The 23,995-nt window shown below is 46.3% G+C and overlaps 1 protein-coding gene across 1 annotated transcript in view; it reads right to left on the bottom strand.

The window, feature by feature from the left end:
- The window catches only part of LOC147900701 (uncharacterized), a 112,951-nt gene that overhangs the window by 31,672 nt on the left and 57,284 nt on the right, over nt 1-23,995 (bottom strand). The window contains exons 8-9 of the mRNA XM_087376335.1: nt 23,089-23,137; nt 2,048-2,158 (exon numbers count right to left, since the gene is read on the bottom strand). Coding sequence (XP_087232461.1) covers nt 2,048-2,158; nt 23,089-23,137 — 160 coding nt within the window. The remainder of the gene's footprint in view (nt 1-2,047; nt 2,159-23,088; nt 23,138-23,995) is intronic.

Raw genomic sequence — 23,995 nt, 5'->3', positions numbered from 1 at the left:
AGCGAATTACTCCTTTGTCCCGATTCGTCAGCCCAATCCAGCCCTAGATAATTTCACCCGCTTCTCTAGTCCTATACGTCCCAATCCTCCCCCTTTATCATCCCCATCGCAAGAGCTTACCAATCGTTCATGCAATCGCATCATCCATTACGCTAGGTACCTTCCTCAACAACAAGCTGATCATCGATTTCCACATTCTCATACAATAATCTAGCGTAAAATTCCTTCTCCTAAAGGCGAGCCCCATGCAAATCTTAACTAGCTAAAGAAATCCGGCGATTTCACTAGTTATCAGCACATAACAGCCAACCCCATAGATTCGTCTTGAACACAAAAGAGAATTTGAAAATCCTACACAAATATGAGAATCGTACCTGGAAATCTCTTGTGCTACTTCACCTCTCTACCTATCGTGAAAGGGCGGATCTGATACCAAAATGACATGACCCCGCAAGATCACTAACTTGGAATCTCGTCCTCAATCCAACCAAAATCGTTGCGCCGACCACCCCAAGCACGTGGGCTACAGCTCGACTCATCCATAGGCCCGTATCTAACACAAGTATCCCATACCACCTGAGCTCGTCCAGAGGACCTTTGATGCACCACCTATGATCTTCCATGTAGATGGCCAGAGTCCTGCCAGCCTAGGTCCAAGCCCCATCCGTCAATTGAGGAGCGCTCAACTGACCTACACAATAGAACTGGGTCCCCCCCCCTATATAGAAGGAAACCCGCTATAGATAGCATGACACTATGAATAGCTCCTCCATATAAAGCGAGCACTATATATGAAATAATCTCTATATATAGCAATCTCAGCTAAAAATAGCCATCTAGCCGTATGCTATCCCATAACCCACGTTCACCTGCTATCCAACCCTAGGTATCCCATGCACATGACAACAAGCCAGTTGGTATCCAGAGAATAACAAGAGATGGAGTAATTATACTTAGCGAAGCATTTTGCCATTATCCGACTCCTATGGCACACCCTGGATATTTCTTTCCTTTATTCCCTGACCTCGAAAGTCAGCATTCACATCTTGGACTTAATTGCCCAAGGATTCCACAACTGCAAACTCTTTGATTGTAGAAACAAATTTCATTAGGGTGGCATTCCTTGAAGACAAGTATGGAGGTTCATGTCATGGATCCGATAGCTCTCAGTCTGACAATTTTTTTCTTGATGCTTTTGGGTCAAATAGAGTTTTCTTATATTTTCTAGGCTCTTGGGAAACCTTTGATGCAGTTGGTCAGAGCACCAAACATGGTTTTGTGATGAAGTGACTCAAGAGATCGTACGCAAGACCTAATTAGCATTTTGAAAGGTTGTTGAGATCTTATATTGGGTAACAAGCATGGAACATACTTCAAGATATCATTTCAGTCAAACAAGGAGACAAGAACAAGGAATTTCCTCATTTTTCTCAATACAAAAGGAAAGCCGTAATGAGGTTAAGAGAGTATTGTGATGTGCTAGACAATAGAAATTTCTAATTGATCTTGGACAACCCTACACTTTTAATGGATTGACAAACTTGCTACAAAAAGCATCACTTTATTCAGCGCTTGGTTCACATTTTTCCTAATTTATAAATTGGTTTCTCAAAAAATTCATATGAAATCCATCCACAAGGCTTGGGTGACAAATGATGTGAAGGCACACACATGCTAGGTTGTTTGGGCTTGTTCATTGCACAATCCTTATGACTATTGTATCATACACCCTCTCCTATAAATGCCGATGGAAGGGAGGGAAAGACTTAAAATATACATAAAGAATGCCACAGGCACTCGGCTTGTTTTGTGTTGTCCCAAAACAAAAAAGAATTAACAGAAATCGATCAGGGTAAATAACCATTTCTCAAAACAAGAGGGAGTATTTTAGGAGCACCAGAACCAACTGTGTCGCCTGATTTGACTGTGCCATTAAAACATGGATGAATTTGCAGACTCACATTACTTAGTCATGTGTGACTGGACATCATAAGAAGCTCACAATGGTACCATGTGACATCAGAAATCATGTTTGGGTTCACTATACCTGATGCTACAAGCATGAGAGCTGGGAGAAACTCTATTACTGACAACTGATATTTTCCATGCTTCCCTTCGACCCTGATCAGGTCTTCAAATATCTTCTCCAAAGTATCAACTAACATAGAACATAAAAAATACATTAGCCATATTAGACATCTAAATTACATATCAAGATTCAAACATTGACAAATTTCCCTCGTATGTCTTCAAGGTATTCAAAACCACAAGAATATCAGATAAATTTGCTCTGTAAAAGAAAGCAAATTGATGTTGATAGAACTTGCAAAATATTTTCTTGTTTTAATGAAATGTTGACTGTAAATAAATCAGCAATAAATTGCAAAAAAAAAGTGAACCTGTGGAGATCACGATTTGGGGCTAATCCCACTTGCCCTTGTTGTCATTCTGCAGAGGAGTCAGTGCGACATTGCCTTGGGACTACAATCAAGTGAGAATTGTTTGGAAAGGAGTTGCTCGGATACTCAGCATTTTTCATACTTCCCCTTTCTTCATGACTTGGGGCTCGGTCGCATGGTTATCCCTTACTGGGCCCAAGGTGTTTTATGAGGGTGAGCCTTCTTCTTGGGGCACTCCCGATCCGCCGACAAGAGATAGAGCCCTGCTCTCTTCAGGATGTACCACATATTCCTTTTAGAGCTTCACATGTTTCAGTGAACACCTCTTGGGAGATTTTGGCTAGCATTTCCTCTTGGCACATTTGGAGAGCCAGATGCACAGAGGCCTTAAATGACACCCAGATACACCCATCACAGGTGTTCACGGGTATTTGGAGTGACACGGTTCACACTTTGATAGCCATATGGGCTAGCATGCAGGGCCCTTCACGGGCAGCCTCTTCTAGGAGGACTGTATTTCTTCGAGTTTGGAGGGGCTCTCCCTTTTTCTCGGAGGTTGCTACCAGATTGAGATGGCACTATCAGCCCCAATCCTTTCTTTTTGGCTCTTGAGCTTTTCATGCATTGCATGGTGTATCCCGTATTCCCGTATGGAGCTTGCTCTAACGGTTTTCTTTAATACTTAATAGAAGTCTCTTTTTTGCCCAAAAAAAAAAAAGATCTCTAACAAAAGAGACATCCATGAGCAAGCAACACGTGGCTCGCATTGCCCTTTCAAAATTTGAAAATATGTAACAAATTTGTAGCATTTAGGATGTCATGAAGCTTGACACAACATAAGCTATCAGTTTTTTAATGCAAGGAACATTAAACAATGGAGATAGAGAGTTATCGGGGATTTAGAGAAGAGTCTGAGAGTGGATAGGGGACTCTCTCAACACTTTGCTTTAACTTGTCTCTGTTTTAGATCGAGATTGAATTCCTATTTCTCAAAGACATATTGGTATCATGGTCAAGGCGAGCACTACAGTCTAAGAGATGAGCACCATCTTGCGGCTATGGCAATTAATAATAGACCAAGGTCCCTTGTTTGATGTAATACAACATGGTGTTTTAATTTATGTATAGATAGTGTTTCTTGCTCATAATTTGAGTTCTGCTCTTCCACCCGTCTCCATATAGCTTCACCCATGTAGCACAACCCCCACCCCCGTTTAGTTCATTGATGACTTCACCCTTTGCACCAAGTAGGTGCATGCATCAAGCATTCTAGGAAGTGCAAGAGAGGGAATCTTCACCAAGCACAAAGTTCCAAATGCTTATAATCATACAAGTGATTTTCTAATGCACCCCATATCATCATCAGTAGAATAGGAGGAAAACGTCAGGTTCGATGTCGTACTTTTTAGATTGTTTATGACTTCATCTTTTGGATGCATTGCCACTTACCAAACATAAAAGCATGTGTTTTTGAAACATGTTACATGTATTCTCCACTCGTATCTACAGATGGTGCTCATAGTGATAAGAGGGAAACAAACGATTGTAAGCACACGAATGTCAATATTTCCTGTGCCTTTGTTTCAACATATATCAAATGTTACAATACATATCTCAATATCTATGTTTCCTTGACTTATTGAATAGCATTCACATGGATCATCTCTATAACAAATCATTAGCTTTCCACCTCCACCATAGGGTTATTGAGTGTTTTGGCTCTCATGTCCAATTGAGAGCAATTGATTTTCGGTGATAAAGGGAATCTATTGTTTAATTACATCACAATATTACATTTTGGACAATTTTATTACAACCTTATTCAAATGCTACATATTTTGTGCACATTTGCTGTCAAAGTTTCCCTGCTAAGCAGGAGGCCTATTTTTATAAGGGAGTTGAGTGGTTCCCCTTTCTCAGAGTCCACTGGAGGGTTGAGATCTTAGTAGGCCTATTTTATAAGGGAGTCGAGTGGTTTCCCTTTTGTCTCGGAGTCCACTGCAGGGTTGAGATGGCACTTTTCGCCTCAACCTTGGTGCTTTTCTAGCTCTTTCTTATGAGTAGATTGTTTGCCCACATAGGGTATTTTTTTTCTCATGCTAGCATGATGTATTCTTGTATCCAAGAGCTCATCCTCCTATCTCAATGACGCCTCAGCCCTACAATACCAGCTTGAGCTCTAATGTAGTAGCTCATAGCTTCAGCCACAAATCAAAAGAGAAAGGGGGCTAAAGGGCATCCTTGACGGACTGATCTAGTAATCTGAAACCTATCTCCCGTGACTCCACCAATAAGCACTTGGCTATGGGCTGCTCTGTAAAGAGCTGACACCCCTCTGATCCATGCATCCGAAAATCCAAAACGACAAGGGTACCCTCTAAGAAGCCCCAGTCTACCCTGTCATAAGTTCTCAAAGTCCAGGAGTAGAATGGTAAGCCTATGGCCATTATGCATGGCCTACTCAAAAGCCTCCCAAAATGAGAAGATGTTATCGAAAATGCTCCTACCATGCATAAAGCCCGTTTGTGTATCATGTATAAGATTTGGAAGAAAAGGCTGCAAACGAAGGCTGATTGCTTTTGCTAAGATTTTGTACAAGGTGCCCAAAAGAGTGATCGGTCTCCACTGAGACACTAAATTCCTACAACCCCCTTTTGGAATAAGATGAATGGGAGCTTAGAGCTGCTCCTCTCCCCGTGAGCTGCTGCCCCCCCCCTTCTCCCTCTCTCAACCAGCCCCCTCTCCCTCTCTCTCCCTCCCCCTCACCCTCGCTGCACGCCCTCTCCCTCCCCTTGCTTCTCCTTCTCTCCCTCCCCTTCGCCAACACCCTCTCCCACGCAGCTTCCGACGAAGATGGCCACATATCGTGACCACTTCTTCGGATCTCAGAGGATGGATTTATCATTCCACCAGGCTATACAGGTATCCACATGTCCCACTCACTGATGATTGCCCTTGGCCAGCTTAGAGTCTCTTCGCATCAGCTCGAGATAGAGACTGGTAGGATGCGACGCATGGAGGATGGACGGCGACCAGGCCGAGAGACCGGGATCTGCCCTTGTTGCACCATGGGAGAGGTGGAGTCAGAGGAGCACTTCATTTGTAGATGCCCGCTATATTATGAGCTCAGAGGTAGATTCCACTGTCTCTTCACGGATGGCTTTGGACCTCTCTCACGAGTGATGGACTACGAGGATCAGCATTGCCTAGCTCTTTATGTCAGGGAGGCCACTATGCTTCGATGAGACTACCTCAGAGACCATAAGCACAGAGCGGAGCGTGATAGAGCCCAGCTTGATAGAGCTCAGGCACATGCTATACCAGAGGACAGAGACCAGGAGGAGCACGAGGAGGTTAGAGCTCACACAGGACACATGCCTCCACCCTGTGGATGTACATATGAGATGGTTTGTAGACGCCGCAGGATCTTGTTACATAGGGGACGTACTCGCCGCTTCATCTCCAGACGATCCAGGATGATGGCAGCTTTTCGGAGGAGACTTACTCATGGAGATCTCGCCCCACCAGCCGCTCACCTCACCTTTGCTCAGATTTGTACTCTCATAGCAGGAGGCAGAGTCGATGGACAGGATTTCCAGTATTATTTTGGTTCTCAGACTCCGTGACACCTGGACTTGTATCTTTGCATTGGCATATTGTACTCATCCCCCCATTTTGCACCCAGGGGCGGTTTCCTTGCATCTAGTTTACTTTGTATTTAGGCTCAGATTTGACATTATGTACTTTCACTTGCATTGTATTGCGTAGCACTTAGATGATATTCGACGATGCCTCTTCTTTGTGGCACGTTGATTTTGTGCTATCTTGTATGCAGAGTTCTTGATGTCCCATGGGCCCATTTTGGTCTTTAGTGGACAATAATACACTTTCTTTCTTTCTTTCTTTCCTCCCTCCCTTCCTCCTCCCCACTCTCCCTCTCCCCCCCTGCCAGCCCTCCCGTCCCCTCCCTCTCCCTCCTCGCCCTCCCTCTCCCCACCCGCTGCCCTCCCTCCCCCGCCCCCGCCCCTTCTCCCCCACCCGCTGCCCCCCCGCCCCCTCCCTCCCCCACCCTCCCTCTCCTGCTGCCCCCCCGCCCCCTCCGCCCGTTTCAAGGCATCCTGGGCAGTAGTTTCATGGACGGAGCTTTAATAGTGTTGGAATCGGCCTTTTCACTTCGATTGGCGAATGGATCCCCATTCAGCCAATCTCCGTCCACTTCCACCGGCCGCAAGAACCGTCATTTTTTCAGAAGACGAGTTGCAGTAGCTCAAGAAGAGGGCTCCACATCACTTTTCACCCGCATCTTTGGGTCACATCCTTCCAGATCACAGGCTAGAGATTCGATGCTGGCGGCATTACCAGAAGATCTCGCCCCACACCTCAAGGATATTCGACTTCTGGGACGTGGATTCTTCCAAGTGATTTTCGACTCCCATGAGTCCACAACCCTTGTTCTCAAAGCTAATCCCTTGGCTTTGGGTTCGAGGAGGATTTTTCTTTTGCCCTACACCTTGGGCTTCGATCCGGTCGAGGAGGACAATCAGGTCACATCACTGTTCATTAGGTTTCCTGGTCTTCCTCAGGTTTACCATCGACTTCTTGCTACTATCGGAGCCACTTTCGGAGTGGTCACTGAGATTCCCCCCCTTTCTGGCATGCCTTCTTCCTCGGCAGAGGCAGTCAGAGCGGACAGGGTGCCTCGAGTTTCCGTCTGCACCTCCCCTGCGGCTTGTACCACACACTCCAGGACTACCAGGAGGAGCAAGGCGCTCTGCTTCGCGCACCACAGGACCACTAAGGGCAGCAAGGCGCCCAAAGCCTGCAGCACTCCCAGTACCATGTTGGAGAGCGGTCAGAGTGGCTCCTTTACCTCAGGAGGAGACCCTTGATCCGGTTCAGAGAGATGCCATCCAAACTCCAGAGGTGGATACTATTGTAGCCCCAGATACTACAGTTTCACATCAGGATGGGACTTCATATGCACCAGCCCCAGTCATTTTCATTTCTGATCACGAGGGGGCTACCGATACTTCTCCCTCTCAGATTGTTCATGCCACAGCTGAGGGAGTGTTTGCATGAGGACTAGACATCCTTCTTCAGCCCAGTCACAAGCCTCCTCAACTCCCAGCTCCAGATCTGCTGATAGAGGCTTGGCAGGTCCTTCTCCTCCTTCCTCCATGAGTGCAGGTCTTCTTCGCACTCCTCGGCCAAACTTGCTTCTCAGGAACTCTTTTTTGACACTGGCTGATTTGGCGACTTTCATGGATGATGATGAGTTTGTGCCCTCCACCTTAGGGGTCCCAGTCATTGGGATTCCTTTTGACAGGGCCTCCCCCTCAGCAGGTGTAGGGATCCTTTCACCTGTTAGTTTCCTACCCTCAGCAAGAGTGATTCGGCCCAAGGGAAGCTGGTCTCCTCTACTAGGTCGGGTAAGCCTTTCCATCCAGCATCCTCCTATCGATGAGGATAGTCAGCTGGAACATACAGGGCCTAGGCGGAGTTCCACACCGTCGCCGTAGGCAGCTGATCCGAAATCAGCTTCATCCAAGTGTCACTGGAGGTGCTATTGATATCCTTTTTATCCAGGAACACAAGTTGGATGCCAGTGATTGCTCTAAGTCTGGCGAACTGCTTTCTAGTCATACTTATTGATCGCCTGCCTTGGGCACCAGGGGGGGCACTTCTATTTCAGTTTCGCAGTCGGTTCTCCCCTTGGTTGTTGGGCATGGAGTCATTATTCCCTCTAGAGCTCAGTGGATTATTCTCTTGATTGGAGGGCGTAAGGTTGGTTTCCTTAACCTGTATGCCTCCAACATTAGAGGGGAACGTGTCTTTATGTGGAAGAATCTGCTCTCCTGGGCCCCCATTGCGGATTCATGGGTGATTGGAGGTGACTTTAACATGGTTGAGTTACCGTCTGACAAAAAAGAAGGTAGAGAAGGAGGACTTCACTCTTTGGAGAGAGCAGCTTAGGATGCCTTTCTTTTTCACTACTGTGGCAGAGATACTTGGTTGGACGATGCCTTTCTTATTCAGCCACAGTCCCTCCTGTTCTCTTGGTCGAACAGGAGGCAGCAGATGCCTATTCATGCACGCATTGATAAATTCTATGTAGATGATTGGGCACTTGACAAAGGTGGATCGGTATGCATTGCTACTGGGATTTTCACTTCATACCACTTTCCTGTTGTGCTGGCTATCTCAGAGCCTCACTTGAGAGGCCGATCTGCCAGCATCAGGATTCCAGATGCCTTGTACACAGAGGAGGACCTTACAGAGGCAGCCCTGTAGATATGGGTTTCTCATGTCCAGGGTAGGCAGCCATTGCCATCACAGGTAGTTGCTGCCCTTTTTGGTATTAGTGACTTCTACCTCTCAGTTGCTCGTACCAGAAGACGAGATATTCTCAGACGTGAGATTGGTGTTCGCCAACAATTGGCAGCTTTGCAGAGGGAAGAGTAGAAACGGCCTTCGGATGCTTGGATTCAGGAGCGCCTTGCTGCAGCAAGGGCTCATCAGCAGGTTTTGCTTGATCAGAGAGCAGAGTATGCCTTTCATGCACGGGAGTCCTTCTGGATTCAGATGGGTGGCAGAGTTAATAAACACTTTTTCTCTACTCTTGGCCCTAGACATAGTAGAGAGAGTGTATCCCAACTTATTGACTCACATGGGATTTTACGAACAGATCCTGATGATTTCTTGCGCATAGCTTCAGATTTTTATGCCACCCTTCTTACTGCTGCTCCTGAGACACGGGGTAGAGAGGATGCTAGACAGGTTATTTGGCAGAGCATCCCTTTGTTGGTGAAACCGGATATGCATGTTTTGCTTGATGCACCTTTCACCAACACACAGTTCAGGACTGCACTTTCAGCCCTTCACAAGGGCAAGTGCCCAGGTTCGGATGGCCTTACCCCCTCTTTTTTCATTGCATTCTGGGATATGATTGGAGACTACATTACTTCAGCCCTGCAGGCTATTTGGTGTGGGGGTTAAAGGTCACTGTGCCTTAACCCCGGTTATGTACAATATTCAAACACACATATAAATGAATGAAAAAGAAGATTAGGGTGGTTCTGCACCCACCAAAACTTGTGTGGCTCTCTGTCTCTCTCTCTCCTTCTTCCATTCTTGCTTCCGTTGAGAGCACTCTCAACTGGTATCAGAGCCCGGGTGATCTAGCTGAGCGTGCGTGAATGCTTGAAGCTCAGCAGCTCTGTGAGAGGAAGGAGAAGCTCTGTGGGAAGCTTTGTGGGCGACTTTACTTGCATCCGAGTGTGCAGAGACCTTGGAGGAACATTTGGAAAAGTCACTTGAAGCTTGTACTAACAATTTCAAAACAATCAAGTTCAGACTTGCAGATACCATTCGACTATAGGTATGCGCCCCCATGTGCCACCCTTCCACGTAAGAGGACCCATAAGGTGTGTTGTACATAATCCATGGTGACAGAGACTCCATATTGACTTGTAGAGGCAACTATTGCTTGCTTTTGGTGTCCACATTACTTCAGGAGCTTGGAAACACCTTCACTCTTGAATCTGGGATCATTTCATTGGATTTCTGACTCACTGTGTCAGTTCTTGCGTTTTTTGCCCGGGCGTTGGAACTCAAGTTTGGAGCAACCATCTGCAGATCTGTCAGTTCCGGTGGACTCAGGAGGTCCTAAAACTTCTATGTTGCTCATCATTCTCACTCCGGTGGAGTTTACAAACAGCTCTGTTTCCAAAAACGTTTTTCAGTCCGTGTGTTGGACCCAGTGATTGAGACCACGGTTTCCAAAACCGTCTGTCCCATTGCGTTCCGGACGCCCAAAAACCCCTACCTATCAGTTCTTGCACGATTCGGTGGAGGATTTTCAGAGTTATAGATCTCTGTGTATTCGATTTCGTCTCTCTGTTATGCATTTTTCATTCTAAGGTTTTGAAACCTTAGATTTATGCCACATGGCAGTGGATAAGTGTTGACTCCCATTTCTCACTCATCGGTTGGGATTTTGGAGTTCTGGCAGAAGAGAGATATTTGCAGATTTTCTTACTGAGTCCGATTATGCAATGGCGCCCATGTTTTGAGGCATCTCAGGTTCTATTTTCAGTAGCGCTCATTACCGTGGGACTATGATTTCTTGAGCATACCTTATGCAGATCACTCTGGTTGCAGTGTGCGCTCATTCGTGGTATGCATTGGGTTGCAGTGGATGATTTATAGGCCATTTGGATGCATTGCGGTCCTTGTTGGATGCGCTGATAGGCCCAAATTGCCTTGTGGGATGCTATTTTTTATGGACGCTTTGCACATGGATGCTATTTTATGCTGAGGGACAGCTTTGACACATTGCTGGTGATGCACTGATAGTGCTATGCTCTCTTGGATGAGATATTATTGATGCATATGCCAGTGGACGGTGTTTATGCTTGAGTCATTTGGCACTTATTGGCATTTTCTTTTGGGTCAGATTTGCTCATATGGATGCATAGTATATGCACAAAAGTCAGATGCATCTTTTGATGCTTTGAGCTTTGAGTTTTGGTGATATTTCACTCTATTGTGGCATACACATTTGGGTGCACCTGGTATTTGGTGTGATTCTCTCTTGCAGGGACTAGCATTTGGGATTTTGCTTTATTTGCATCATGGCATCCTCTTCCATGCCTGAAAAGGAGTTTTTCAGCATTAAAAAGTTTGATGGGGACAAACTTTTCTTTGTGGAAAGAACAAATAAGGGATGTGCTTATTCAAAAGAAGCAGATTAAACCCTTGGCAGGGATTGAAGCTAAGCCTGCAAATATGTCTGAGGATGATTGGAATGAGTTGGATGCATTAGCAAAGTCTACTATTAGACTTCATCTTGCAGAATCAGTTTATTTCACAGTAGTAAATGAGCAGACTACGGAAGATTTGTGGAAGAAACTGTGTGCCACTTGTGAAAAGGAAACTGCCTCTAATAAAGTTTACCTCATGAAGAGGTTGTTTGAGCTGCAGATGAAGGAAGGGGTCTCCCTTGCTTCTCACTTGAATGAATTCAATATTATTTTCAGCCAGCTTCAGGCTCAGAAAATGAATTTTGATGCGGAGACTAAGGCAATATTTCTCTTATGTTCATTGCCATCCTCATGGGATACCTTCCGTACAGCTGTCAGTAACTCTGCACCTGGTGGAGTGCTGAAATTTGATGATGTTGTGGGTAGCTTGTTGGCCGAGGAGATTAGACGGAAGTCTATGGATGGCAACAAGCAAGATGCAGCCTTAAATGTGCAAAGGGGTAGATCACAGTTCAGGGGGAAGTCCCAAGAAAGAGGGAAGTCTCGTAGCAAATCCAGGGCACGGAACATTGAGTGTTACCACTGTGGCAAGAAGGGCCATATGAAAAAGGATTGCTACAAGCTGAAAAGAGAGCAAAAGGATAAGAAAAAGAATGCAAATTGGGGTGCAAATCAAAAGGAAGAGAGTCCAAGGGAGAACAAAGGAAAAGTGAAGATCGAGGAGATCAATGCAGTCACACACGATAGTGACAATGACGTTCTCTTCATGTCTACTTTATCTGCAGAGTTGCTTACCACTTCAGATGATGCATATTCCCAGGATTGGATTTTGGATTCTGGTGCTTCATTCCATGTTACTTCCCATAGGGAATGGTTCTCCACTTATGATAGTGGAAAGACAGGTTGTGTGCATCTTGGAAATGACTATGTATGTGACATAGTGGGAGCAGGTGAGTGGGAGCAGGTGACATAAAGTTTTCTTTTGCAAATGGGTCTGCATTTGTTTTGAAACATGTGAGACATGTGCCTAAGCTGACCAAGAGTCTTATTTCAGTGGGTCAGCTAGATGATGCTGGTTTTCACACCACTTTTGGCTTTCAAAGTTGAAAAATTCAAAAGGGCTCTATGCTTTTGGCCAGGGGTGCCAAGTGTGGGACTTTGTATCCCTTACATGTATCAAGGGTATTTGATCATGTTGTTGCAATAACCGAGCAGCCAAGCACTTCTTTGTGGCATTGCAGGTTGGGGCACATGAGCCAGAATGGAATGAAACTCTTATGCCGTTTGGGTTATGTACCGCATTTGAGTTTCTCTGATTTTGAATTTTGTGAGCATTGTCTCTATGGGAAGCAGACTAAATCAGCCCATAAAAGAAGGGGAAAGAAAGAGTTTCAAATGCTTGATTTGGTGCATTCAGACGTATGTGGTCCCATGCCTACACGGTCATTAGGTGGGGCTGATTACTATGTGACATTCATTGATGATGCAACTAGGAAAGTGTGGGCTTATGCTATAGCTCGAAAGAGTGATGTGTTCCAGGTATTTCAGAAATGGCTGGCCTTGGTTGAGAATTAGTCAGGTAGAACGCTTAAATGCCTACGGACTGACAATGGTGGAGAGTATCTCTCTCATGACTTTCAGCATTTCTGTGATACTCGTGGGATTAAGAGGGAGCTTACATCCCCTCGTACTCCAGAGCAAAATCCAGTTGCAGAAAAGATGAACCGTACCATTCAAGAAAGGTTGCAATGCATGCTTTCCAATGCAAGTCTTTCTGGTGGTTTTTGGGCTGAGGCAATGAAGACTGCAGTGCATGTGATCAATAGATCACCTAGTAAGAGTTTGGATGGTGGTATTCCTGAAGAGGCATGGAGTGGCAAGAAGCCCTCTTACTCTCATTTGCGTATATTTGGGTGTGAGGCATATGCACATGTGCCAAAAGAGCTTCGAAAGAAGCTAGATCCTAAGTCTAGGAAATGCATCTTTCTGGGTTATGGTGAAAGTGGAGAGATGGGCTATCGTCTCTGGGATCCAGAAGCAAAGAAGATCATACGCAGCCATGATGTGGTCTTCAATGAAAAGAAGATGCATAAGGCACCCATGAGGGATGTGGAAATGAGGAGAATCACTTTCCCGGATGTGAATCCACCTGCATATGTTGATAGACAGTAAGCTGTCCATGCACCAAATGTGCAAGAAATGGTACAACCAAGTACTCCCACAGGTATACAATCAAGGGTAGATGATGGATCATCTATTGGTGGAAATGATGAGCCAAATGTGGCTGATATGCAAGTGGGACAGCAAGCTGAAATGCCCTTGAGAAGATCATCTAGAGTGTCTAGACCGCCTGATAGGTTTGTTCCAGGGGTAGACTATGTGATGCTTACTGATTGCGGGGAGCCTTCTTGCTATAGAGAGGCTATGATGCGTGAGGATCAACGCAAGTGGGAGTATGCTATGCAATCAGAGATGAGTTCACTTATGAAGAATAAGACTTGGGACTTGGTTTCTTTGCCACATGGAAAGAAAGCATTGCCATGTAAATGGGTCTACAAGATGAAGGTCACAGGTGACGATGTGCCTAGGTACAAGGCCCGTTTGGTTGCTAAAGGGTTCAAGCAAGAGAAGGGTGTGGACTTTGATGAGATATTCTCTCCGGTTGTGAAGATGACCACACTTAGATGCATGCTTGGACTAGTGGTAGTAGAGGATATGGAGCTTATGCAAATGGATGTCAAGATAGCTTTCTTGCATGGGGATTTGCATGAGGAAATTTACATGGTGCAGCCAGAAGGCTTTGAAGAAAAGGGCAAAGAGCATTTAGTTTGCAAGCTGAAGAAGAGTCTCTATGGTCTTAAGCAAGTGCCTAGAGAATGGTATCAGAAGTTTGATGCTTTCATTCGGTCCCAGGGTTTTAGAAGGAGTGAAATTGATCACTGCCTCTACACTGCCTCTACACTAAAAGGGCTAAGGATAATAGCCTGATAATCTTGGCACTATATGTGGATGATATGCTATTGGCTAGCAAGAATACTTATGAGCTAGATGCATTAAAGGCCAAGTTGCATGAGGCCTTTGATATGAAGGATTTGGGACTTGCAGGTCATATTCTTGGTATGCGCATCACGCGTGATCGGAGTAGGAAACTCCTTTGGCTTTCACAAAAAGAGTATGTTACAAAAGTATTGCAGCGTTTCAATATGGAGGGGGGGAAGGCAGTGAGTACTCCATTGCCTCCATATGTGAAACTGAGTCATACAGATAGTCCCAAATCAGATGAGGAGAGGGCCATGATGGCCAAGGTTCCTTATGCATCAGCGGTTGGGAGTCTTATGTATGCTATGATAGCTACTAGACCAGACATTGCATTTGCAGTGGGCGTTGTTAGCCGGTATATGGCTAATCCAGGAAAGAGGCACTGGGAGGCAGTTAAGTGCATCATGAGGTACATGAAGGGTACCAAGGAGATGTGCATCTGCTTTGGTAAAGGAGATATGCGTGTACTTGGGTACACAGATTCAGACTATGCAGGGCATGTGGATAGTAGGAGATCCACTTCTGGTTATGTGTTCACCTTTGCAGGTGGTGCAGTGTCGTGGATGTCTCGCGCACAGAAATGCGTTGCTTTGTCTACCACAGAGGCTGAGTATGTTGCAGCCACAGAGGGTTGCAAGGAGGCTATATGGCTTGATCGGCTAGTGGGAGATTTGGGGATTCATACAGGTGTACCGACATTGCATAGTGATTCCATGAGTGCTATTCAGCTAGCACGGAATCCGGTCTTTCATGCAAAGACCAAACACATTGAGGTCAGGTACCATTTCATCAGGGAGGTACTTGAGGACAAGCGCATAGAGCTTGTCAAGGTTCATACAGATGATAACCCTACAGATATGCTGACGAAGAGTCTACCTAGTCAGCGGTTTGAGTATTGTCGTGTATTGATGGGCATTGGATAGTATGCTCACTGGTTGTTCTCCCTTAAAGGCACATTGTCCTTTAAGTGGGAGGTTGTGGGGGTTAAAGGTCACTGTGCCTTAACCCCGGTTATGTACAATACTCAAACACACATATAAATGAATGAAAAAGAAGATTAGGGTGGTTCTGCACGCATCAAAACTTGTGTAGCTCTCTGTCTCTCTCTCTCCTTCTTCCATTCTTGCTTCCGTTGAGAGCACTCTCATTTGGGACTCTGGTGAGATGCCCGGGTCGCTTATAGAAGGTCTCATCCACCTTATCCCGAAAGGAGGTTGCAGAAATCTAGTGTCCCAATGGAGGCCTATCACACTTCTAGGGACTTGTTACAAAATTCTGGCCAAGGCAATCAGCCTCCGATTGCAGCCCCTTCTCTCAGATCTTATTCATGACACTCAGACGGGATTTGTGCATGGAAGAAGCATTTTTTATAACATTTTCTCTTTCTGGGAAGCCTCAGAGTGGGCCATGCAGAGCGGCCAGAATCTAGCCATTCTACTTTTGGATTTTGGGAAAGCTTATGATAGAGTAGATTGGGGTTTTTTGGAGGGCACCCTTCTACGTTTTGGCTTTACTGATGCTTGGATCAGAGGTGTTTCCTCCTTGTACAGATCAGCCCACAGCCAGGTACTTATTGATGGGGTAAGGGGTGAGAGATTTCAGATTTCCAGATCAGTCTGTCAGGGATGCCCCCTTGCTCCTTTCCTTTTTTTGTTTGTGGCCGAAGCTATGAGTATCTATGTTAGATCTCAAACTAACATCTTTGGGCTGAAACTTCCCATTAGAAGGGAAGAGGAGTTACTTGACAGTGAGTTGGAAGATGACACAGCAGTTTACTTGGATGCCACTCCACAAACACTCACTTCTTTCAGGACAGCATTGGATTTATTTTGCTTGGCGACGGGGGTGCAGATAAATTGGCATAAATCCAATGGCTTTTGGATCAGTGATGAGGTCACTCCAGTTTGGGGGCTTGACATAGGATTCCCTTGGGTTCAGAGGGGTGTGCCTGTCAGGTATTTGGGCTGCCAGGTCGGCTTGGATATTTCTTCCACGCACCAGTTTACTCCCATGTTGGAGAGCATCAGGAGGAAGCTCCTTTTTTGGAGCTTAGCCAAGCTGGATCTTGCCTCTAGAGTTGTGGTGGTCAACTAGGTCCTCTTGGCCACGGCCTGGTTTGTTTGTTCTTGCTGGTGCTATTCTAGGGACTGCATCACTTAGCTCAGGAGACCGATCAGAAATTTTCTTTGGAGTGGGCTTGATGGCACAGCAGATACCTTAGCCAAGGTGGCTTGGGAGACCCTCATCCTCCCTACACAGGAAGGGGGTCTCAATATTATTGATCCAGATTTACAGTGCAGAGCTTTACTTTGCAAGATGGTGGTGCGGGGACTTATGCCAGGGCAGGAACCGTGGAAGGCCTTTCTTATTAGCAACATACAGAGGTGCACACTTTCTTCAGGAGGAGACTAGATGAGCAGTATTAGGTGGATCTTCACCACTGCACACCTCAGATCACCTTCGTCCCCTCTCATGGTTGCCATTCTGAAAGCATGGGCCAGTTTCAGGAGCACTCTTCGGAGGATTCCTCCTTCCTCTCGTGAAGAGATTGATAGGCAACCCATCATGTGGAATGACAGTACATTAGATGATCATGGCAGACCACTTGGTGCCTCACTCTACATGCAGTGGTCTAGGTGGGAGAGGGGACCTGCATCATCTTTGGGGTCTTAGAAGGCTTTCCGCAGGCTTCCAAAGGAGACCAAGTCTCAGTTGACAGGACATCTCAAAGGGAGTGCAGGGAGGATCTTGCAGATTGAGGCTGCCCTTCCAGAGGAGTGGGTAGACACAGATGATATGCCACTCACTTGCTCCATTTGGGCAAGTACTTTTACGAGAGGCGGTGTTCCGCTTCAGGTTTTGGCCTTTCAAGATGCACAGGAGGATGCTTTAGTTTTTACTGTGCCAGATGGTGGCAGATTGCTCAGATTCACAGAGGACATCTTGCTTGAGTCTACTTTTCAGCCTATCAAGGTTGTAGGTCTTTTGGTGCAGGGATCAGATTCAGAGTGGTTCCTCGACCCAGACCCCCGGCTACTCTCCACCGGGTCTTGGAGGCTTTGGCTCTACGGGGGATTTTCCATTAGGTATTTGCAGTGGGACCCTGGAGAGTGGGAGTGGATTGACGCAGGGCATCGAGAGAAGAGCATCTCCTTCTTTCATTACACGGTCAGTAATGCCAGGAGATTTCAGCTCAGTTGTAGAGGTTGGAGACCTTCCAGAGTTCCTCATTGGGAGACATTTGATATCACTGCGGATCTGCAGAGGTGCTTCTGGAGGAGACTCTGGGAATCCCACAGGAATAGAAAGATCACTCTCTTCTTTTGGCTTTCTATCCATGGTGGGATTGCAGTGAACCTTTGGAGATCCAAGTTCGGAGCCGACCCTACTTGCCCTCGTTGCCTCTCTGCTTCGGAGACTATTCAGCATTGTTTATGGGATTGCAGACAAGCGAGGATGATTTGGATGGGGGTAGCCAGGAGTTTCAGTCACTTTGCCCACTCCCCATTCTTTATGACATGGGGCTTAGTGGCTTGGCTTTCTCTTACAGGGCCTCAAGTATTCTATGAGAGACTTGACTCCTCTCGGGCCATTTTGGTTCGACATCATCAGATTGAGTCCTGTTCGTTGGATGTGGTACTACATCTTTCTTTTACACATGTACATGCCTCTATGGATACTTCTTGGGAGATTTTAGCGAGCATAGCATCCTGGCATATCTGGAGAGCCAGATGCACAGAGGCTATGGAGGGTACTCAGGTTCATCCCTCGCACACTTTGGCTAGTATCTAGACAGACACCGTACATACTTTGATGGCCGTATGATGAGTATACAGGGAGGCTCCCGTGCAGCCTCAGCTAGGAGGGCTTCTTTCTTCAGGAAATGGAAGGATTCTCCTTTCTTCTCTGAGACTCCTACAGGGTTGAGGTGGCACTTTCAGCCTCAGCCTTGGTTGTTTTCCACCTCACTTTGAGGGGGTTTTATTTATCCTCATGATTTCATGATGTTGTATTTCCGCTCAGAGCTTGCTCTAGCAAGTTTCTTTCTTACTTAATATAAGTCTCTTTTTTGCCCAAAAAAAAAAGAATAAGATGAATGAGACCCTCCGTAAGAGAGTCTGGCATCTCACCCGAGTCCCAAACGCCCCGCAGGGCTGAGGTAATGTGATCCCCAATCTGATTCCAAAAAGTAATATAAAGAAAGAGGGGGAAAGTCCATCTGATCCAGGACACTTGCCCTTATGAAGAGGGGATAAAGCAGTCCTGAACTCTATGTTGGTGAAGGGTGCATCCAGTGAGACTATCATATCCCCTATCACCAACATAGGTAAGTGCTGCCAAATAACAACTCTAGCATCATCTGTGGCCTGACTGTCAGGATCTGCTGTAAGAAGGGAGGCATAGAACTCTATAACTACTTGCAAGACAGCATCTAGATGTGTCTGTAAAATTCCGTCTGAGTCAACAAGCTATGATATGCTCTACTTGATATGCTTAGGGCCAAGAGTAGAGAAGAATTGCTTGTTGACCCTACCTCCTTGTGAGTCTAAAATGACTCTCTAGCGTGAAAGGCATACTCTGCTCTGTGATCTAGCAATGATTGCTGCTGAGCCCTTGCTGCAGCAAGGCACTCCTGAATCCAAGCATCTGTAGGCCACTGCTCCTCCCTTTGAAGAGTAGACAACTGCTGACGGATACCTATCTCTCGCCTGAGGATCTCACCTCTCCTGGTACGAGCAACTAAATGATAAAAGTCGCTCTGAGAGTATTGCAGCTACATCGGACAGTGAAAGCTGCCCATCATGCATGTGACATACCCAAGTCTACAACACTGCCTCTGTAAGGCCCTCCTCTGCATAAAAGGCATCTAGAATCCTGATAGTGGTAGAATGGGTCCTCACATGAGGGTCTAAAACAAACAAAACCACAGGAAAATGATCTGAAGTGGACACCCTAGGTGTAATGCATACAATACCACCTCTATCAAGGGCCCAATCATCCACATAAAATCTATCAATCCGTGCATGGATAGGCATTTGCAACCTCCTGTTCGACCAAGAAAACAAGAGTGACTGTGGTTGAGTGTGGAAAGCATCATCATGCCAGGCATCTCTGCCACTAAACTGATAGAGGAAGGCATCCCAAGCTGCTCTCTCTAGGGAATGAATACCGCCTTCCCTACCTCCTTTTTTTTCCAAGGGCATTTCAACCATGTTGAAATCACCCCCAATGATCCAAGACTGTGCAATGCAAGATCAAGAAAGCAGCTCCTTCCAAAGAAGGACACGGTGCCCTCTAGAATTGGGGGCGTAGAGGTTCAAGAGGCCGACCTTACACCCACCAATCAAAAGGATGATCCATTGAGCTCTAGAGGGGACTATGATCCCGTGTCCAATCACCAAGGGAAGCATCGAAGAAGAGACAGAAATGCAAGTGCCCTCCCTTGTGCCCAAGGCGAGTGACCAAAAAGTATGTCCTAAAAGAAGCTTACCCGACTTGGCACAATCCCTAGCATCCAATTTGTGTTCTTGGATCACAAGAATATCAGTGGGTCCCCCAGTAACACCTCGATGAAACTGGTCACGAATCAGTTGCCTTCAGCGACGGTGAGATACACCTCTGAGGCCCTGAACGTTCCAACTCATCGGCTAGAGAAGACAACCGGATGAAAAACCCTACCCGACCTAGTAGTGGAGACAACCCTCTCCTGGGAAAAAATCCTCCTCTCAAGTGGAGGAACATCAAATGGAGAAAGCACTCCCACACTTGCAGCACGGGAAGCTCTGTCCACAGTAATCTCAACGACCTGATCCCCAAAAGTAGAGTACAAATTCCTCCTCTATCTCAAACTCTGCCATGTCAGCCAAAACTGCAAAGGAATTCTTGTGTGATGCATCTGGCGCAAGAGTACGTAAGACCTCTGCAGATGGCGAAGTGGGAGCGATAACCCCCTTGCCTCTGTCAATAGATGTGGAACGGAAAGCCGAGGAGGAAGAGGGCTACTAGCGAAACCAAGCACAAACTCTAGCATTTTCAGCAAGTATGGCACATGATTCGACAATGATCTAATCAATCTCATCCATCTCCTTCCCGCTAACAACTTGGGGGATAGGAGCAACCTCATCAATCTCCTTCCCACTAACAACTGGGGGGATAGGAGCAACCTCATCAGCATAAGAAACAAGGACAAGAATATCTCCTGCCTGTAGCTGGGTGTCCGTGGCGCCAACAGCAGTCTCATGAAGGGTAACTGGCTCACCAACTCTGATTGGCACCCAGCAAGGGACGACTGGAGCAAGACGTGTTGAAGGTCCTGGACGCACTGAAGAAGGACCAAGACGAGAGGCCGAAGGTCCTAGGCGTGAAGTGGAAGGTCTAGCAGTGCGAAAAGTAGGATGTGCTGCGGGTTGTGAGGTAGGTATATGGGGCGCTGCACCCATGGACCCTTTAGGCCTTTTCTTCTTCCTTGGGCAATCTCTAGCGAAGTGCCCAAGGGTCCTGCAAATGCTGCACTGATCCTGTCTCCCTGCAATCTCGACTCTCTGTCTGAAGAAAGAGCCATCCGGACGCTGAAGCATTAGGGTCGGAGACAATGACTCTAACCCATGGTACCCCATCCGACCTAACTGCCTCTGCTGTCGAAGAAGGCATCCCAGAGAGAGGGGAAATCTCAATGACCAACCCGAAAGCGGCTCCAATGGAGTGTAGGAGTCAATGGTATACCTGAGGAAGGCCGGGGAGTCTGATGAAAAGTGAAGTCATCCGACTGTCCTCCTCCACAGGGTCAAACTCCAATGAGAAAGGTGTCAAAAAGATCCTCCTGGAGCTCAATGCTAAAGGACTAGCCTGAAGCACTGTACCTATTGCATCTGGGGAGTCAAAAACAACCTGGAAAAAGCCTCAACCAAGCAAACGAACATCCGTGAGGTGCTTTGCGAGGTTTCCAGGTAATGCAGCGAGCATCCAGTCCCTGGCCTGTAACCTGGAGGGGTGGGACCCGTGGATGCGAGCAAAGAGTGAAGTGGAACTATCCTGCTCGGTGTCTTTCTTGAGCTGCTGCAACTCTTCTTTCGAAAACGTGACAGTTTTCGTGGCCGATGGAAGTAGGCGAGGATTGACTGAGGGTTGAGCCATCGTCAATCTAAATGCGAAGGCCGACTCGAACACGATGAAACTCCGTTCGCTCTACTTGTGCACGAGGAAGGTGGGCGACAGCGAATACGGGGCAAGAGGAGGCGGGAGGAGGACAGGGAAGGGAAGGGGGGGGGGGAGAGGCAGGAAGGGGTGCGGGAAGGAGGTTGGGTGGGGGCGGGTAAGAGGCAGGATGGGGGGCGGGGGTAGGGTACGGGAGGGGGAGGCAGGGAAGGGGAGAGATGGGGGTGGGTAGGGGGGGTAGGGGCGAGGGTAGAGGCCCGGGTAGGGGGCAGGATGGGGGGTGGGAGGAAGGCGGGTGGGGGGGTGGGGAAGAGGGTGAGTAGGGGCAAGGAAGGGCGGGGGAGGGGGCAGTGGGGAAGGGCGGGGGAGGGCAGCTAGGGAGGGAGGGAGAAGGGAGCGGGGAGGGAGGGGATGGAGGGAGCTACGAGGAGGAGAGAGGGAGGGGAGGAGGAGGGAGGGCCGCGAGCGAGGGAGGAGCAGTAGCTCCACAGGAAGTCGACTTGCTCTTACACATGGATTTCAACTTTCCTTGCCGAGTCTTTAGATCGTTGCCACCAAGGAAAGTAGCAAAACTACGCTCTGATACCACTACAACCCAAACGAGATAAAATCGCAATTCACTTTGGCACTATGGAACAGCTCGTAATCAACGCGGGACTCCTCTAGAGCAAATCGCGGTACCCAAGGCAAGATGCCTGGCGCTGGAAATTCCGTACACTCCTCGAGAAACGTGCTGAAGCCGTGGAAAATCGAATCGCCAACAATATAGAGTGCTGAGAGAGAAGGGTAAGGAGCAAAACACAGCACTAGGACCCAAAAATAAGGGTTGGACCCCCCCAAAGATCTTTATTGAAATAGAATAAGGCTTTGTACAATTGGCTCTCACAACAGCATAGACTGAGCACAATCTATGTGTTCTAGAGCTCTGAGGCTCTTCTTTTATAGACTTAGCCTCCAACCCGAAAGCAAGAGCTTTCTAATAAGCTAGGGCTAGCTTTTAGCTTTTTCCTAAACCTAAATTAGGCATACTTTTCTTAGAAAGCTGAGCTTTCCCTAAAATCAGCTTTAGGGGGCATCGCGCTGGAATTCTTGCTGATTTGGCCCCGTGGGGTTCTCGATAAAGTAGGCGCCCACATCTTGGTACTTTTTGCCTTGTAGGAGCTGGTTTTGCACTTTTCCCTTAATTCTAGGGCCTTTTTGCACTCCTCTTGGTCCTACACATTGCCACAAACAAAAACCAACACTTTAACCCGTTAAAGGTTAGACTCATGCATGCATTGTAGTTCCTGGACTATTTCTAGTCCCTTGTGGGCATCCCCACAATTCTCTTTTTACCAATGCAAAGCAAAAGTAAAAACAATAAAACTTATTCTTGGTTAACCAACTTCACCATTCTTTGACCGAAGTCAATTCTAATAAAGATTACTCTTTATTTTCTTAGGAGAAGTCCCAAATGGTGACGCTGCACCTTTGAGGAGGAGGGTTTCTTTGATGTCTTCTTCATATATGTTATTCGTAATCTTGTTTCTTTTCATGTATCGCTTCAAAGTAGTCAAAGAAATGAAGGCTGAAATTTTAGAAAGCCTTGGTGATTGCAAGTCTATGTATCCCACTTCTTTCATTTACATCCAATAAGGTGCATCTTCACATTTTTAAATGTGAGTGGAAACTCAATTTCTCGAATGTACCAAATATCATCTAACAACTCTGAGATTCCTCGCATATAAACTCACCATTACATGCTTTTCCCATTGCATCCTCAAATATTTGAAGAAATTGAGCCTGAAATTTCAATGCATGAGTGTGATTATTGATCAAATGTCCCCTCAATGAAAACTTCTAACCCAAAATACCATTCTCATTCTTCCCCCCAAATAAAGTAATATATTTTGAACATTACAAGATTTAACTATGCAATAGGATGGGGGGGGGGGGGTTCATGTAAGAAATTACATTGTGTCCTAATTTGAATGTTTATTTAATTAAATACTATTGAAATAAGACCAATATATGCACTAAGCCATCTCAAGCTGCATTGTAATCTTTCTTTTGGTGAGGACAAGCCTAGGCCTTGCATGCCAATCTTCTTTCGATATTATGATTGCTCACTATGTCTTTTGACATTTGCTGAGCTATTAGTAAGCTTGTGGAGATTCTAAAGACATAGTTAAGGGAGCAAGAGAGGGGTGGTGCTTGGCTGGTCTTCTTAGACCTTGCTTTCGTCCAAAAATCAATCTAGTATTACTTGGTATCTTGAATTTGGTCTGACCAACTAGCTTGAGAGACACAAATCTTGTGCCCATTTAAGCTCCTTGATGATTTTGTTCGATTGTCTTAGCAATGATTGAACATTTCATGTATTAGAACTCTTTATACTTAGGCCACAAGCCCTAGTTCCAAGCATGAGCAAAAAAATGTAGGGATGAGTCCTTGGACCGACTATATTGAAAACCTTGATGGTTTTGGTTTATTTTAACAATGATTGAACATTATTTTATAAACGGTTGTATCATGGCATTTAAAAACATCAAAAGATGATAGGCACACATTGCGACTATGCAACTTCTTAGTTCTTTTCACAAATTCAAAAAAGTTAAAGAAGTTGTATGTTGAGAAAGTACATTGGTGCCTCCTCTTGGA

This window comes from Dipteris shenzhenensis, chromosome 6, assembly GCF_047967505.1.
Source record: "Dipteris shenzhenensis isolate YYH24624 ecotype China chromosome 6, Dip_SZ_1.0, whole genome shotgun sequence".
NCBI classification, from domain to species: Eukaryota; Viridiplantae; Streptophyta; class Polypodiopsida; order Gleicheniales; family Dipteridaceae; genus Dipteris; species Dipteris shenzhenensis.
This window is presented reverse-complemented; position numbering and strand designations above follow the sequence as displayed.